This window comes from Chamaea fasciata, unplaced genomic scaffold, assembly GCF_029207755.1.
Source record: "Chamaea fasciata isolate MVZ Bird 193981 ecotype frontalis unplaced genomic scaffold, bChaFas1.0.hap1 SCAF_18, whole genome shotgun sequence".
NCBI classification, from domain to species: Eukaryota; Metazoa; Chordata; class Aves; order Passeriformes; family Sylviidae; genus Chamaea; species Chamaea fasciata.
In genome coordinates this window covers 7,000,846-7,018,749 of record NW_027094103.1, presented here as the reverse complement: position 1 = coordinate 7,018,749, position 17,904 = coordinate 7,000,846, and the positions used below count along the sequence as shown (strand labels likewise).

General features: G+C 42.9%; 1 protein-coding gene across 4 annotated transcripts; it reads left to right on the top strand.

Moving 5' to 3' along the window:
• The first annotated feature begins 255 nt into the window (after positions 1 to 255).
• ANKLE2 (ankyrin repeat and LEM domain containing 2) lies at positions 256 to 17,361 on the top strand. 4 transcript variants are annotated; one of them, XM_066200126.1, is made up of 13 exons: positions 256 to 306; positions 4,572 to 4,985; positions 5,942 to 6,133; positions 6,946 to 7,139; positions 7,983 to 8,171; positions 8,490 to 8,612; positions 8,953 to 9,019; positions 9,661 to 9,842; positions 11,221 to 11,327; positions 12,189 to 12,382; positions 12,984 to 13,665; positions 13,806 to 13,937; positions 14,418 to 17,361. In XM_066200126.1, the coding sequence occupies exons 2-13, from the start codon at positions 4,583 to 4,585 to the stop codon at positions 14,614 to 14,616; spliced, it is 2,664 nt and encodes an 887-aa protein (XP_066056223.1). In that variant the 5' UTR covers positions 256 to 306; positions 4,572 to 4,582; the 3' UTR covers positions 14,617 to 17,361. The 4 variants fall into 4 exon arrangements, with proteins under 4 accessions (XP_066056223.1, XP_066056224.1, XP_066056222.1 ...); XM_066200127.1 differs by lacking the exon at positions 256 to 306 and adding an exon at positions 641 to 661; XM_066200125.1 differs by lacking the exon at positions 256 to 306 and adding an exon at positions 763 to 781.
• The last annotated feature ends 543 nt before the right edge of the window (positions 17,362 to 17,904 follow it).

The window sequence follows — 17,904 nt, the reverse complement described above, 5'->3', positions numbered from 1 at the left end:
ATTGATTTTTCACACATCTAAACTTCATTGTGTTTGTATTTTCATTTTGTTTTTCTCAGCTGAACTCATCGGGGAAGAAAAAATTCCTTGGACTGAATTTGTCAGTTTCAGTATACAAAACGGAACAATGCAGGAATGTCGTCTTCATTCTAATTTAGCCAACTGCAATGACGAGATGAATTCCTGTACCTTGCTTGCAATGCTAAACGGTGTGAATTAAAGCGGTATTGTTTTCTTCTTAAAGGACAGCAACTTAAACCAGCAAGTGACTGCACTGCACATAATACAGGTGCCTCTACTCCTAAGGTAGGAATGTTGCACTTGCTGGCAATTGTTTCATTCTCATGCTTTAGAGGCCTCCTCTGCGGTTTTCCATCTCTCATGGCCTATCCGAGACTGCTGCAGCATTTTGAGGTAAATTCCCCGGTCGGCACCTTTCTAAAGAGGCCCGTGTGGAAGGGCCGCTGGCGACCCGCGTGCTGCTGGCCGCGGGAAGACGGGAGGGCGCAGTTCAAACCCTGCCCGCCTGTCCCGGCCCGGGCAGCGCCCTCCCTCCCGGCAGCCGCGTGTTCCGCCGGGGCAGCGGCGCCGCGCTCCCCTGGGCCTGCCCCGGCCCTTCCCCGCTGCCCGGGAGCGGCGGCCGAGCGGAGCCGCGGTCACGGTGAGGCCCCGGGCGGCGGCGGAGCCCCGTCAGCGCCGGGCGGAGCCGCCGCCGCGTCTGCCGGGGGCGGGCGCGGGGCGGGCGCGGGGCGGAGGAGGTGGAAGCCGCGAGGCCGCCGAGGTACCGTCCCTGAGGGCGAGCGGGCGCAGCCGGCGTGCGGCGGGCGGGCCGCGGGCCGGGCATGGAGCGGTGGGTCGGGGCCGCCGGGGGCTGGGATGCGCTGTGGGGAGCCGGCTGGGGCCGATGGCCGTGCTGGGAGCTCCTGGCCGCCTGCGCCGTCATCGGCGCCGTGGGCTGGCTGCTGCGGCTGCGGGACAGGAGGCCGGGCGGCCGCCGGGCGGCGGCGGCGGCGGCGGCCGCCATCTCCTCCCCGAGCCCCACGGCGTCCCCGGCTCCCCACCCCGCCCCGGCGCCGCTCGCCGCGGGGAGCCAGCGCTGCAGCGGGAGCCGCCCAGGTGAGAGACTCGGGGGAGGCCGGGGGGGTGGCGCTGGCCCTCGCCCCGCGGGAGGGCCGGGAGCGGGCGCCGGGCACCGCCCGGGGAGGCCGCGCGGCCCTTCCCGCCTGGCCGGGCCCGTTCCCCGCCTGGCCGGGCCCGTTCCTCTTCCCGCCGCCCCGTTCCCCGTCCCGCCGCCCCGTTCCCCTTCCCGCTTTGTCACGGCCGGGCCCCGCCGGCTCCGGGCTCGGCGGCAGCGCCGGCTCCGCCCGCCCCAGCCCGGCCCCGCGGCCCTGCTGCTGGTCCCGCATCCCCTCCCGCGCCCTGCCCGCCCGCTCCGGGTCTGGACATAGGTGTGCGTTTCTCCTCCCTGAGAAGTTGTCCCTTTTTCCTTCTCTTTCTTCTCTCCCGTGGCTTATTTCAAGTTTGTTTAGCAGTTCCCTTTCAGCCACGTAGTTCATAACTGGTGGCTCATTTGCCCACAGGCGGTACAGACAAATCACCCCATCGCGAAGCCGCTGTTGCTCTAACATACGCAAATCCTATCAGCCGAATACAGCCAAAGACAGGATGTGACTCTCCATTCCTGCCTCGGGAAAAAAAATAACAAACAACAAAACAAAACAACCCCCCAGCCAAATAGAGCAGTTTTCTTACATTACTCGTTTATTGAAGGATTTAATGAGACTAGTAGAATAAAATAATACTGCCATCCTTAGAAGTCAGTCGTTCATTCTGTCATGAGTCTAGTCTTAATTTTGGGGATTTTTTTGGAAGCAGATTCTGCTGTTTCATACTGATCCAGTGAGACAAGGGAAAATGCAATTCTTGCCCATTCTTCCAGGTTTTGATTGATTTGGAAGAACCCTCGAACGTGTGGTTGTTGTTAAAGTAGTTATTCATATTTGCAAATGTAACTTGCAAGGCCTTACATGCTGGGCTAGAAGAGGTAGCAGCCTCAGTGCTTGCTGGGCTCTGGATCATTTGTAGTTATATAATACATTTAATGGTTCAAGTAATCTCATTTTGCACCTGCATGTAACAAACGATTGAAGGATTGTCTCCGAACGAGCAGTTGCTGTTTCTCAGGTTTGCAAGTCACGTTTTGTTTTTGACAGATTAAAATAGGTAATGAAATTAAAAACCAATAATGCTTATCTGAATTAGCTAAAACCTTATTGTCGGAACGCAAACAGATTTTGTGAGAGTTCTGTGTTGTCATTCCAAAAATATTTTCCCTGTTTCCACACCAAATGCCCTGTAGGAACCACTTCACACTAACAGCAGATCTTAAACCAGGTTCTTCACTGCTGGTCTGCTTTGCCATCTCATTTTAATTTAGTTGTGTCAAGAGTTGTAATAAATACATAAAATAAATAATTTATTTTTTTTTTTAAGACAGAATTTTGAGCACTAAGTTTTAGGTACCAGGTTCTGTCAAAACATGAGAAAGCAGAGAAAACACTCCCTCACAGCATTTTTTTGCTTAACCACAAGGCAGGAAGGATTTTTGCGTGTTCCTGTCTGCTCTCCATACATGAATTATATATGTACAGGTCTGCTCTTCTGCAGGATGATTGTGCTAGTTCTGAACCCTAAAAATAGGAGCATTTCTCAGGTAATTCTTTAAGGCACTATGTTGGCTGCTCAAAGTGTTTTCATTCAGCTGTTTTTGTGCCCAAGTTTTCATCTTGTGATTTTACAGTTATGCAGTCTCAAAAGGAAAATCTTTAGAATAGCAAGGTTGGCTATTTTAATTGACCTTTGGGGCACATCCTTTGATGAAAACGCACTGGTATCAGATTTTATTTTTTAAAAAAGAGGATTAAGAATTGAAAACAAGTGAGAGGTTCTTTCACATCTGTCGTCGTAGTCTTGTGGGCAAGTCAGATAATCGAAACAATGAGGTTGCCTGGAGGCTCGGGAATCACAAGGGAACTACAATACTTTGGGGAAGCGGCTCAGCAGCAGCAGCTGGGGCTCTGCTGCTCTTTGGTGGTTTTTTTTCCCTTGGAAATAACTCTCATTTCCCATTGTTTCGGCGAGGTTCCAGTTAATACTTGTGAAATGTTCAGGGACTTGAGGTTGTGTTGTTCTCTAACCACAGACGTTCAAAATGAGATGTTCATGTGAAAAAGAGACGGCTCTCAAAGGAAATGTCCCTCAAACTCACATGACTGTTGACTTGTAATAACTGAAGGACTATTTAAGTTTGGAGTTAAGTGCATTTTCATGGTGTTTCCTGAGACTAGGAACGTGTTTGTTCTGACTCAGATTGCAGTGAAACTTAACGTGGTGCCCTGTTGACTGCTGCTGAAAGCTGCACAAACTTACTGTGCATCTGGGTTTTTTTAGTATATGAAAAGTAGCCTTAAGTTTCGTTAACTGAAGATGAAACCTAAAATTGAAAATAAAGTGCTAAATCGGCCATACACCCTTGTCCAAAGCAGTACAAGCCTCATGAAATGGCTCAGGAGGAAGGGGCAGTGTAAGGCAGGAGTGAGGTGAGCTGAGAGAATAGCACAGCTGAACCATTTGTGTCTGGAGCTTCACTTCCTCTCCACGAGAGTCACAGCCTGTGTGCAGGTACCTGATGAAATAGTGGGAAAGCTTCTTCCCTTCTTGAGCTGCCCAAATCCTGTATTTTTCAGCTGGGTTTTTCAGAGCAGGAAATTTATGTTGGTTTTTAGCTTGGTGTTAGTACCTTCTCGCTGACCAGTGTGGAAGCTGTCAGTGTGGGTTTCATGGAGGGACATGAGCCGGGGGAATTGTATCATAGCAGAGGGAAGGATGTTCCTTTGGAAATGGAGAAATCCTCCCGGCTTCTGTTTTTTGTTGGAGAGGGAGATCTGAAAAGATCAGTTGTTTTTTGTCTTCTGGCTGTTTGCTCTCTAAACAGGCCTGGGAAACAACACGTTGTGTACATATTTGCAGCCTTGCATCATGGCCAGAGAAAGCCTGCCCTGGCTGCTGTGATGTGCTCATGCCTTAGACTTCTGTCAGCCAGAAAGTCCTAAGGAAATACTAGAAATACTTCTGTGCCTTTAGCTGGAGGTGCAGCCCCTTTTCTTGGGGCTGACTGGTGCTCGTGTCCTTGTATTGCATTGCACAAATAGATTGTGCCTTTCTTGTCAGGAATCAGATATTTCTTAGCCTATCATAAATTTTAATGAATAAATGCTCTAGATTGAGTTTTCACTCCAGAAGAAATTGAAAAAGGACTACCAAGAATAAGATGTAAGCTGTAAATATTATTTTAAGTAGCGAAGAGAGGAGGAAATAAACTTGGTATAGGTCTGGTAGCTTAAAAACATTGAATTGAAAAATATTTTGTCTTCTCAGCATTGCAAGGGTCTCTTCAGAATCCCAAGAAATTGCTAAGAGGCACTTTTTCCCTTGGCTTTAATACACCATTTAAGTAGCAGAAGAAAAGTTGTGTTTTTTACAGTTTCTCTCCTTTTTTGCCTTTCCTGTAGGTGAAATAACAATGGATACAATATTATCCCGATTAAAGAAGCTCAGCCACGATGAGCTTAGAGAAGAGATTGTGAGAGCAGGACTGAAATGTGGGCCTATTACCGCAACTACCAGGTTTATTTTTGAGAAAAGATTGGCTCAGGCACTGTTGGAGCAGCAAGGAGCACTGGAGGAGGAAGGGTCTGCTGGAAATGTCCCGGTGAATCACAACGGCCATGGGAGTGCTTCTGAGGAGGCAGACTTTGGGTACTGCGTGGGTCTGAACCCTCCAGAAGAAGATGCAGTGACACACATGAACTGTTCAGCCCCAGCCTGTGGTGCTGATTCACAGATCACTGCTCAGACACTGTCCAGAGATCCTCCACTCTTCTATGGAGTTTGCCCAGTTTATGACGACATACTGGCAAGGAATGGTAAATACTCACTTCCCTTATTTCCCTTACTTCCAGCATTTTAGTCATGTCTGAGTAGAATTCTTTTATGTGGCAGGTGTTCTGAGCACCCTGCATTAGTGTTGTAAGCATTGCTTGAAGTATTTCTTTGTTCCTGTAAATAGTATTTATTTGATCCTCTGCGGCAAAGAAACACAGTTATAAGACATCACAGGTGTTTGCCATTACAGTTCCTACACGTGAGGATCCTCTCCCCTGTGTAGCTAAGATGAAGAAAATGATTTCTTACTGCTACTCTTGGACCCATCCTGTGCCTTTAATCTTTCTCAAGAATAAAACGTAATCCTGTAAATAATCAAAACACTATTTACACTGTCATCAGGTGAAGCTTAAATGATCTCTTCTAAAACTTTTCACAGCTTCCTTTCTGTTCCTGGCTGGAGTAGAGTAGTGCACAGGATCATTTCCTCTGAGACAGCAGTAAGAATTCTTACTAAGAAAAGACCCATTAAGATATCCTTGTTTGAACAATACCATTAAAAGGAGAAACAGAATGATTTGTTTATTATCTAAGAATCTCTGTAGAGATCTTAAAGCTGTGGATGATTTACAAAGTTGGTCTTTCTGAACAAGACAGCATCAAAAGTAATGCAGGATGAATAAGCTGTGAGTTTGCTTTTCCATCTGGAAGTGAAATGCTTTGTTGGAGTTGGCCCATCCGTTCGAAGGGTTGATTGATGGGAATGGCTGAGCCCTGTACAGGGACCACCTGACATTACCTGGAGTGTGTCGGAGGCTCCTACTCAGTTTCCAAGAGCCAAGATTTCAAAGGACTTTTGACCTTTATGCCATGTTTGGAGGAGAAACACTCTTGAGACCAAAGCTGGAGTGATAGTCTAAGAGTTCTGTAATCTGTGTCTAGGAATTGAAAGCTGAGATGATTGAAACAACGTAACTTTGGTCGTTCTTTGTTGCAGAGAGAATACATGTATATGAAGATAGGAAAGAAGCTCTCCAGGCTGTTAAGATGATTAAGGGTTCCCGTTTTAAAGCTTTTACAAACAGAGAGGATGCTGAGAAATTTGCTAAAGGAATCTGTGATTATTTCCCATCTCCAGGCAAGTCCTCTTTATGTTTGTCTCCAGTGAAAATGGGATCATTTAACAGAGGTAAGTGGGGAACTTCATCTCTGTACAATAGATGCGATAGACAGCATTGATTTTTTTTGTGAGAGAAGAAGCTGCCTTACCAATATGCTAATAACAGAAAAAATTGAAAGGGTGAAGCATGAATAAATTGAAGTGTAAAAGAACTTTTATTTTAAATGTAGAAATGTTTAAAATGTGAAAAATGTTTTAAATACCATTGCTACTCCTCTAAAGCTGAAATGTAGGTAATGGTCTGCATGGATACCTTGCTTAGTATTCCATGGTCACATTTGTTAGGATTGGATTTTACTCACGGACTTCAGGATTTTCAGGTTTAGTAAGATGCTGATAAAATTGCACAGTATAATAAAACTGTCCTCAATCCTTAAGTAAATGTGTAAGTTCAGAAATAAAATGGTAAGCACTGATCATATTTCACAGTGTTCCCAGTTGCTAGATTAAAGTGATTTTAGAGTGACAGAACTGCAGAAGCAATTTTAATAATCAGAAAATTGTTGTTTTTTGATGAATTTTGGTTTTAAGTTTGGGTGGGAGCAGACTGGTAATTATGAAGTTTACCAGTCCTTACTAAAGTCTGAAACAGTTTTACAAGATGATTAATCATTTTCCCCTCCCTGTTACTAACTACTAGTGTATTTCAATGTCTTGTTAAAATGTCTTGTTATTGAGTTCGGTTTCCTTACTCCTGTATATTAAAGATGCTACTTTAATACATGGTTTCGATTAAAAGCATAATTTTAATGGCCTGGATGTGTGAGTGGTGATGACTGGAAAGAATGCATCTAGAAAGGAGGGATTTTGTGTTTTGATAGATGGCTTGTGCTCCCCTGAGAGCGACACTGTGAACAAGGAGAGAGCCAACAGCTACAAAAGTCCGCGGACTCAAGATCTCACAGCTAAGCTCCGGAAAGCTGTTGAGAAAGGAGACACAGCAACCTTTTCAGACCTTATTTGGAGTAACCCTCGGTACCTGATCGGCTCAGGAGACAACCCAACCATTGTGCAGGTGAAAAAACAGCAACAAAACAGGAAAATCTGGGTTCTTGTTTAGTGATGGAGCTTTTGGGGCCCGAAAGCAGAAGTGGAAGGAATGATGTTTCCTGCTCCTCCTTCAAGACTCTTTGTTCCACCCAGGGCAGGGTTTCTCTGTTCACTGACAGCAGCTGGGGCACTTCTCTGTAAGTCACCCTGAGAGCTCCCTTTGCTCCAGCAGAGCTGGAGGAACTGAGTGTGCAGTTCTTCAGGGGAGGAACAGTTGTATTCAGTAGTGCAAGAATAGTCTTGTCTTCTTATTCTTTGGTCTCCTCCAAGTAATTGCAGTCTTTTTAAAAACAGATTAATTTTAAAGACCAGGGTAGGGCCTAGGCTGTAATTAGGTGTTCCTACAGCATTGCTTACCTAAGCACCCCTATTAAATTCCAAAACCGTGTACAAGGTGCCATTTAGCAAACACTGACAGTCTTATTTCAGCTTGTATCAGAGCAGCTTTGTGAAGCTCCTGAAATTTTTTTATATAATAGAGCAAAGCAGCTGAATTTTTTATATCTATACCCTTTTTCCTGCTCTTTTTGTAAACTGAACGTGTTGCCTCTCTTTATTGTGTAATGTCTTAATATACCTTTTTTGCCACAATTATTCCTTAAATAAAGGCACTCAGTGTAAGAATAATTTCATTAATTATAAGAATAATATGGGTGTCTTTACAAAGCTAAAATATAAGTCTTTACAAAAATATCCATTTAAGACTCAGTGTAGGAACGCATGTATTTTCAGTTAAATCAGTTACATCTTTGGGTGTAAGAAAGCTGTGTAGATCAAGGTTCATTCTAATACTGGTCTGTTTTTCCAGGAAGGGTGTAGGTACAATGTCATGCATGTTGCTGCCAAGGAGAATCAGCCTGCTGTCTGCCAGTTACTGCTGGACACTCTGGAAAATCCAGAATTTATGAGGCTGATGTACCCAGATGATAACGATGTCATGTTGAAGAAGCGCATCCAATATATTGTTGACCTTTACCTGAACACTCCAGACAAAATGGTAAAATTTGGGGGGTTACCTCATCATCATCATTATTATTATTTTTATTATTATTATTGTTATTGTTATTATGGAAACAACTGGAAGGGGTTAAGGATATGCAAGGGAGACTGAAAGAGAACAGAAGGGGAAGTGTCCATGAGTTTCTGTGGGTTTTGGTAGTTATTATTCTGCACTGTGGTGGGAAAAGATCTGTTAAGAGCCTGGATAATTAGTCATGACATGTATTTACTTTCTTCAGTCTCAAAATTAAATGTGTGGTGTTGACTTTATCATCTTTCTAAGTGCATGTGAATTTTTCCCTTTCTCCCACTGCAGTGGTTTGATACTCCATTGCATTTTGCCTGCAAGTTTGGGAATTTGGATGTGGTTAACGTGCTTACCTCGCACCCAGCCATTGTAAAAAATCCAAAAAACAAATATGATCAAACTCCAGCAGAAGTAAGTCTCTCCATGTCCACAGCAAACCCAAAAATGTTATCCTGATCAGTATTTTTCATATTCAAATGTTACTGATTGCCGTAGATAGAAGGCTTGTAGTAAGGTGCTAGTGTCATGATTAAATTCTGTATAACATTAAAAGTATTTTATGCTGATTGTGTCAGTGGAAAAGTTTTAGAATTTATGGAGTTAGATGTATTTTAGTTGGTCTGCTATGAATTAAAGTTCTGGGTGAGATGGGTAGGGGCCAATAATGTGATTGTTCAGGAAGAACACACATTACAAGTGATTTGAAAATGAGGTTATTATGCTGCCCTAACAACTAAAATTATATTAACAGGTAGTTTGTGAAAGAAGCAAGAATAAATCTGCAGAACTGAAAGAAAAGATAAGAGAATCCTTGAAAGGTCTGTATGCAGAGTTTTATACTATGTCATGCATGTATTTTGGCTCTTTGCTGTCTTCTGTTTGCTTTCTGTAGCATTTTAGTTCATAAATGATGCTGCTGTACAGTGCTCTGAAAACCAAAGGGAAACTTGAAAACTGAGCAGGGACAGAAAACTTTTTGTCTTCTAAATGACAGAACTCTTAATGTATGGATCACAAGGTTGCCCTCATGGCTCTGTAATGTGGGCAAGATTCAGTAAGGCAGAGTGTTTCATCTGAAAGGAACAAAAACCCTTTGCAGGGCAAGAGATGTGTCTGTCGTGCTGGAGAGTTCTGTAATTTTGTAATTTCCTTGACAAGGAATTTTCTTGGTTTTAACGTGTGTGTGTTTAGGCATTTACCAAAGGAGGTTGTGAAATTTGTTAAAGACCCTGTGGGAAGGGATCTATGGATCCCTGCAGGTCTTCTTGTGTTTGAAAGGGAAGGGAACCTACACTGAAATGTGATCTGTAATCACTGAAGCTGTGAGTCTGAATTACAGGCAGTTTTACTAATGAAGTCAAGTCAGATGGTTCAGTGTATGGGTGCACTGACAGTACAGGAAGAAGCAGCAGGCTGATGTACCGTGACCTGGATGAGAAGGTTGTATGATGTATTTTAGGTCGCTATTATGTCCCACTCCTGAGGGCAGAAGACAATTCCTCAGCTCCGGTCATTGGGGCGCCGTGGTCGCCCGACCAGACGGACGATGGTCCCCAGAGAACTTGGCCTAAATTCCCTGGCAGCCCCAAAGACCCAGTGCTGTCCATCAGGGCTTTTGCAGGCCCCATGAGCCCCTCAAAGGTAAGGAGAGAACTTCCTGTGACTCCTGTGCTTCTCCTTTTCATGAACAAAGAAGATAACCACAGGGTACCTTGTGTAGTGTAGCTTGCTCCTGGCACAGATTGTGGTTCCCTCTTTAATGAGGAGATGAATCTTCCTCTATGGAGAAGCACAGAAAATTGTAAATATTTTTTTTTATTGATGAAAACAGAAATGTGGTGAAATAAGAGGAGTAGAAGTTCAGTGAAAAATTGTTTCCTTTTTCCTCTCCGAATCCTTTCAAAGAGCGCCTTTGGCAAACCTTTCATTTCTAACAGATAATTGCTGTAACTTTCTAACCTGAAGCAAAGCCTTTCAAGGCAGCTATGAATTGGTTTTTAAAACCTTAACTGTATCTTTATCTCATTTCTAGAAGTTGCCACTGGATGTAAGAAGAAGTTTAACCTCTGCTTGTTGAATTAACATTAATAGATTTTTCTAGATAGAAAAACTGACAACAAGTAGTAGGTGTTGGGTTGGTTTTGGAAATACATTGACTGTATAGTGGAAAAGCAAAATCTTCAGTTTTCAGAAGAAATACTTAGATACTTGTTAAATATATTCCAGATTTACAGGTGTTTATTTGACTCATTTATTTAATGTGAACATGCTGCAAGGACAACAGCTTTAGAAATAGTGAATAAATACAGTGGAGGACTTTGCGTCATCTGATGGTTGCATTCTTTAAGACTGCATTCTACCAAAATGCTTAATGCTTTTTCTTCTGAATGTTCTTGATAAATTTTCTATTCAACTGACAGAAATTTAAGTATCATTTATACTCTGAAAAATATTACCTAGGGTGTAAACAGTTTATAATTTTGATTGCTGACAGGTATTTTTAATGTCTGAATGTTATTCTTAGTCATCGTTGTGATCTTGGTCATACAGAGTCAAGAAGTGAGGGATTTTGCAAGAGATTTCCCTTGAGGCATTTCAACTTCAAAATAGACGGCAAGAATTTATTATAATAATTGTAGCAAGTCTGTGCATATAAAAATGTCCCCTTTGCATCCTAGAAAACAATGACCAGGAAGCATATGTAATTAAATAGAATGACATGGCAAAACCACAACACACTTGTGTTTCCTGCTGCGCACACATTAAAACCAGGCAGCTGTGGTGTCTGTGCAGTTGATTTTCAGATGGCTGTACATTATGGTCCTAGATCAAAATAACCACCAGTAGTGAAAGGAGTAGCTGTAGATCCAGTGTGAGATCCTTCGTAGCTGGGGTTGAACAGCACTTGTGCACAGCAAACAGCTGAACATCTTCTAGATCTGTAGGTGGACGTGTAGCCAGCCCGGAGTTAGTTCATACTGTGGGGGGTCGTTTCTGAATTTATTTCTGTTCTTTAAAGGCTGAAGAATTTCGCAGGCTGTGGAAGACTCCACCTCGAGAGAGAGCTGGCTTCTTTCACAATGTCAGGAAATCTGATCTGGAGAGAGGTGTTGAAAGAGTTGGAAGGTATCTAAAAGATTGTCAATATGAAAAATTAATAATAGAGCGTGTAAAAGCAAAGGACTGTGCTGAGAGTACAGTTATTACTGCACAATATCTCGGGGCAAAATCTACTGCAGAAGTATTTAACGAAGTATTTTGCAGTTGGATTTTTACTGTATTTTTGTGTAAACAAGATAGTTAAAATGTGAGACCTGACTTTCTTAGCTTTGGCAATAAAGATATTTTAGTTGTTATTGATGGATGTATGCAGTGCTTTTCACAGACATTTACTTGCCTCATTTGCCAGATCTAAAATTATGCATAGCCTGTTCTGTGAAAGCGAGGGATTGTTAAAAGAGGGAGCAGAATGAAAAGATCCTAATACAAATGTGCTGCTTTATAAAAGCTCTGTGTGTGTGTGTGTGTGTGTGTGTGGTGTGTCCCTGCAGTTAAAATACCTTCTATCAGCAACACATGGAAGACAATACTTGGTTAAAAGCTGACTGCATTTCATTCTTTAAAATAATCCCTCACTTCCTCCTCCCTCTCCCATTCCCAAATAGAAAAAGCTGGTGAATGCAGTATCAGTGGGGATTCTTCTCTATCTGATGTCTAGATACAGTCTGCTTAAAAATAGCAATGTTTATGCTGCTAACTGTAAAAGTAGTAGATGAAATGTGAAAAATACTCTAGAACAAATGAGGTAATGCTTTGATTGCTAAGGATGTGTCTGTGCTTTTGCTGGCTGTTGATTGTTGTGGGATTGTGTTGCCTGGTTGCACGTTTGTGCTTCTGTTCATAGCTGTTAAAATATGATGAGAAAAGTTATTGTCAAACTGATATTTCTGTCTTCACAAATGATTCATTTTATTTTATTTATTGCAGGGAGTTAGCTCATGAACTGGGGTTCCCGTGGGTTGAATACTGGGAATTTCTGGGCTGTTTTGTTGATCTGTCTTCCCAGGAGGGGCTGCGAAAATTAGAAGAGTACCTGAGTCATCGTGAAATGAGCGAAAAGGCTCAGCCAGAAACAGGGGAAAATGAAACCTGCAACAGATATAAAACTCCACATCCCTCTGGTAAGAAAAGGGCAAATGCTGCAAACAATGGGCTGTGCCTGGGGAGAAGAGGGACAGAAAAAGCCTGGTGCCCAGGGGAAGCAGCATTCACCTGTTGTGGTTGCTATTATTCATCGGTTATCCAGTCAGTCTGATGAGAGCATCAAAAAAGGAGACAACCACATTGTGAATGTAGTACAGTCTTTATCTTTCATACGAAGTACTTTATTTGAGTGTAGCCCCCAATGAAATCCTGTAAGAAAACCTCTGTCTTCAGTATGTTTTCACTCCGAGTATTTGGGCATTCATCTTAAAGTATAGAATTTTGTAGTCCACAGATGTGGAATAAATAACATTTTAAAAATAAAAGAATAATTCTTTCCAACTGTGAGTGTGAAAAGACACAAGAAGCAAAACCCAGGAAAGCTTTTATACCTTAGACCACTGCTTGCCACATGTGCATCTTGCATTTTTAGCTTTAGTCAGGTTAGTTCATGCTGTTACACAAAATCAGAGAGGTCTCCAGAAAATAGAAGAAGGCATAGTGTCTTTGTTCCTAGCTTATGTACTTGACATTGTTTAAAGTCTTCTTATGTGTTGCTCTTGTTAAAATTGTTTACAGGCAAAAGTAAAAAGTCCTGCAATTCCATTTCTGTTGGAGCATTTTTGGATGAGGACGACGATGACATGAGCTTAGAAGAAATTAAGAACAGACAAAATGCAGCACGAAATATCAGCCCCTCTCTGGTGTCCAAGGAGCCCAGCATTGATGCCATTGGAGATGCTGAGTGTGATATCCTGTCCATGGAGTGTGCAGGAAACATCATAGAGACTTCAGCTCACCCTCGGCACTACGAGAAGGGAGCTGCTGCCAGCAAAAATGGCTTTTGCAGTCCTGTGTCCAGTGAAAGGATCATCAGTGACAGAAGGCAGCTGCATGATGGGTCAGAATGCCTCATGGCACCAGTTTCCAATTTGATGTCAGAATTTGAAAGCCTGTCATTCCAAGAACAAGAAGTTGCAGGAGTATCTCACAAAATCACTGAAAAAACTGAGAATGAGGGAATTCTGAACAACACCTGCTCTGCAGTGTCACTGGCAAGTTCTTCTGAGCCAAGTGTTACAGGAAAACATGGAGAGAACAAGTTAAGGACAGACCACAAAATATCATTAGAAAAGGAGAGAGTGTCCAGAGAATCTGCAGTTCAGACTAAGGAGACACAACAACGTCAAGAACTTTCTTCCCAGAAGTTTCTTTTGAAGACTTCACCCACAAATGACAATTTAAAGATATTCCTTCTTGGGTAAAGAATTGCCTTTTTAACTCTTAACTTACACAGGCAATCTCTTTGCTTATATAAAACTAAGTGTTTTGGAATTGGGGTGTTTTATTGCCTGAACAAATACATGGTTCTCTTTTCATCTAGTTCTGTTTCCATTCTAGGGAGCAGCCCTCGAAGCTGGATGGTGATGTGTTAGCAGCTATAGAAGGAGCAGAGATTGATCCCCAGAAATTCCCAATGATTTACAAATGGAAACACGCAGTGCAATCCTACTCCTCATCTGACAGGCAAAGGTATTGCTGCAAACTCAGTCACAGGAGTTGAAGTACATTTTAGTGGGTCAGCTTGAATAGCAGGTATTCAGGCCTTGTTGCCCCCAAACCCATATTTTAAATATTCAGCAGAATTGACTGATTTCTGAAATTAATCACCAAAACCTTTTTGACTGGTGTCTGTTGATAAGAGTTTCCTGGTGCTGCAGTCATGTTCTTTCCATTCCACTGCTGTTCCAAGTAACTTGAGCATATCTCCACAGACAAATCAGACGTGACTGTTGCCTTCATGGCCATTTTGAAAGAAACAATGTCTTACTGATTGGGGCAACACATCTGTATGGAATACTGTGTGCTCTTCTTGTTCCTTCTCTTCTTCCAGACCTGTCTCTTGCCCAGATAGGATTTTTCTCAGCTGGTGAGATCTGAAGTGATTCTAAACTTATTCTTAGTGTTGCAGTTTCCTTTAAAAAGTGTGCAATGACTTCTGGTTTCTTTCAGTTGGCCAAGTCCAGCACTGAAGTCCAGATTCCGGTCCCAGTCCATCACTGCTGGCCTCCCAAATGCTTCAGGGTATCCCAGTTCAGGAAGGAACAGTCCCATCCCAGGAAGTCCAGGAAAACACGGCAGCCCTGGGAGCCCTGGGCGCTACAGCCCCGCCTGTGTCCTGCGCTACTTTGCAGATCCTCCTGCCCACTAAAATACAGCTCATCACCCCGGGACTTCAGTTCTGCTTTCATTGTTACAGTGGAGGAAAAACTACAATGTTACTAAGGTGACATGAGGTTTGTACTTGGCTACTTATTTCTCCTCAATTGAGGACAACTGTATGTTTAAAAAATGGAATATATGTCATAATGCCATATACGAGGTAGATTATTACTGGTGATAAGCAAGAAGTTTGTGACACTGCAGTTGTCCGGTAGTTGAATTAACCCTCGTCGCCAGTCCCACAGTGGGCTGAACTGTCCCTTAGCAATGGTGGTATTTGCTATCACTACTTATCCTCATTGTAATGAGAACACAGCCCTCAACTGCCTTTCTTGACCTTGGATAGCCAAGGAAATGCATCATCAGCAAATAGAACGTGGGAGAGCAGATTGATGGCAGGAAGTGAAACGTTCTCCCACTTGCAAGGGGAAAAGCCTAAGACCTGCCTGGGAATGCAAGGATAACTTTGCAGTGTGGAGTTGGGATGTGAAAAGTGCATAAGCCGAGAGTGTTTCCAGCCAGCTGGGCTGGGCAGTTGATAGCCACAGCCACCCTCACCTGTCTGTCCGTGTGTGTGTGCACAGATTTGCACAGAGACCCTCAAGTCTCTGCTTGTTCTGAGCTGTTACAGACACTGAGGTCTACTGAGTGCTTTAGAAACAGGGCACTGTAGAAACTATTGGGATTCCTTTAAGTGGTAGTGAAAAGACATAAGGAAAAGAAAAAATTAAAAATTAGCTGGTTATTTTTTCCCCAGAGAAGCTGTTAACACGAGCAGATTTGAATAGTTATTACACAAAAGCACATCAGCAATAATCTCAGCAAATTTACCAGCAAGATACCTTACCTTAATGGAATAGTTTGTAATATATTAGCATAGTAGCCAGTGGCCCAGGAGGTGGCTATTTCCCAGCTGTAAAGAGAAAGGAATAAGGACAAAATATTTTTATGAAATCTGAGCTTTTACTGTGTCTCTAGTGTCGATGTGGTAATGAGTTTTTGTTACAGCAGTCAATAGTTTTGTTCTGCAACCTTCTGTAAGAATGACTTGTTTTGACAGCGTGATGCTGAGAATAAGAAAGCTTTTCAAAACTCCAGAGAGTTTTCCGTATCAAGCCTAGTGCTTGTAATGTTGCATGAAAGGCTTCCAGAAACAGCTCTCTAGGTTAAAAAAAAAAAAAGAGAAAAAAAAGAAGAGCTATCTACTGTATAAATCAGAAAAAGAAGCTCTGCAGGGCTGTGCTGGTGGGAAGGGATGGATTAATGGGCTGGTGCCACCTGGCAGGGCGGGAAGGGCCCCAAGTTCAGCAAACACGGGGGAGGCAGGAGGGTCCCACCGCTCCGGGGCCGTTCCCCGGCTGCTCACATGGCAGTGACTGTTCTACACAAACCGTGCACCCTCACAGGTTCCTGACTGGTACAAACCTAAACACTGCACTTAATGCTTTGGCAAGCTCAGTAGTGCCTTTTGTAATATATTTTTTTAATTAAATTTTTTTGTTCTTTTAGAAGTTTTTTTTTTAAAAAAGTGGCATCCACTTACTATGGGCAGATAAAATACAGTTTTTCTCTGGGCTTTCTGAACAGGATGTCTTTTAATGTCTCTAAGCTGGATTATTTGGTGCGATAGCTCTCCATGGGGGGAGAGAATCCTCTTTTAGAAACTATTCTTAAAAAAAAAAAAAAAAAGCTGGGAAAAAAAAAAGCTTATTATATTCTTTTGTTAAAATTGAGCCTAGTTCCATGGAGCTGGACATTAGGACGAACTACTTTACATAAATGCCTCTCATTCAGTCATATTCCAGACAAGTACCAAGGGCCTGGGGGTGTCATAGTCTAGGAAACATGTTGAAAAAAACCCCAGAACCAAAAACATAACTTCTGTTACCAAGTATATTAACTGACTTTTTCGTAAAGGCTTTTTTGTTGGTTTAATTTTTTATGTAGCAGGCTCCATGGTCTTAAAATATTTTAAGATCCCACATACCCAGTTTTACTCCAAAAGGTTCGAGATTGGCTTTTTTCTTTCTGTTGGTTTCTTGGGTTTTAAAAATAATTTAATGTAAATTACATTTTTATCATTCTGGAGCAATTGATCAGCTGCTGTAATTGCTGGGGTAAGTTGCTGTGGGTGCAGCTGCTGTTCTCCACCCTGGTCCTTCAGAGCTGTGGTACAGCAGCATTGCCCTTTTGCTGAGAGTTGGTTACTGAGCCGGGAGACTGATACTAACACTCTTGTTCGTTGTCCTTTTTACCTTTATTATGCTTTGCTTTATTTTTTTTAATATTTAAATGTACATGTAGCCAGACACCCCCCACACCCACCCCTCCACCCACACACCCACCACACCCTTTCCTTTCACTTTGTAATGTTTTGGTTCAGTCAGGAGAGTATGTTTTTAACTGTGTTATATAATGTGCATTAGTCCAGTTGTACTGCACTTAAGAGGTCATTTTTCTAACAATGTGTTACTTCAGCTATGACAAAAATAGCAATTTATGTAGGGATTTGATCATTTGTGATTTTGTGAAGAAAGCCCTTCAACACTGAGCCTGTGGAGACACTTTAAATCAGACTGATAGTGCTTGAATTGTGTTTTCTCGGCCAAAAGTTCACTTTTAAAGGTGCAAAAAATTAGTTGTGTTTTTGTTGGTTGTTTTTTAATTAGCAAAGTGTCATGTTAAAAATACAGAAGTATCCCACTTTCTATTAAAATCAAATGAATAGCTGCAAGTGTCACCCTGTGTTCAGTATGGGACGTGGGAGGAGGAGCTGGGCACGACAGGGCAACTCAGTGCTTTGTCCAGGCCTCGCTCCTACAGTGCCTGCAGCTTCTGTGTGTGTGCACAGCGACGATGGACTACACCACCAACGACTTAAACGAAGAGTCTTACAGTGTTGAAGAGACAGGAACTCAGGTTACGGTAAAAAAAGACATAATTTTAAATTTCACACTTTTCACCCCCACCTTAAGTGTCACCAAAGCCACTGTTCATTTCTCAAACTGCAGAGCTTCTTCACTGACACACAGAATGTGTGTGAGAGGGTACATGTGCACACACACAGAAAGCACAGAAATTTCACCTTACAGGTGCTGGTGCTCCTGTTCCTCGTGGTGGTGACACGGCCCTGCACACGGCTGTGCACAATTAACTGCTCTGGCTCCCGCCTCAGGTTTACATTTCAGATGGTTGGTGAAAGAGCTGTTGCCCTGAGCAGTGTGGGACAGAGCAGGTCCTGCACCAGCAGTCCCTGCAGAGCTACAGCTGCCCATGC

Excerpts from the sequence above, each read along its gene's own strand:
- ANKLE2 (XM_066200124.1), top strand. The coding sequence starts at position 843 with ATGGAGCGGTGGGTCGGGGCCGCCGGGGGCTGGGATGCGCTGTGGGGA. Across the intron at positions 6,134-6,945 it reads AATGGGATCATTTAACAGAG|ATGGCTTGTGCTCCCCTGAG; the intron begins GTAAGTGGGGAA and ends GTGTTTTGATAG. Across the intron at positions 9,020-9,660 it reads GATAAGAGAATCCTTGAAAG|GTCGCTATTATGTCCCACTC; the intron begins GTCTGTATGCAG and ends GATGTATTTTAG.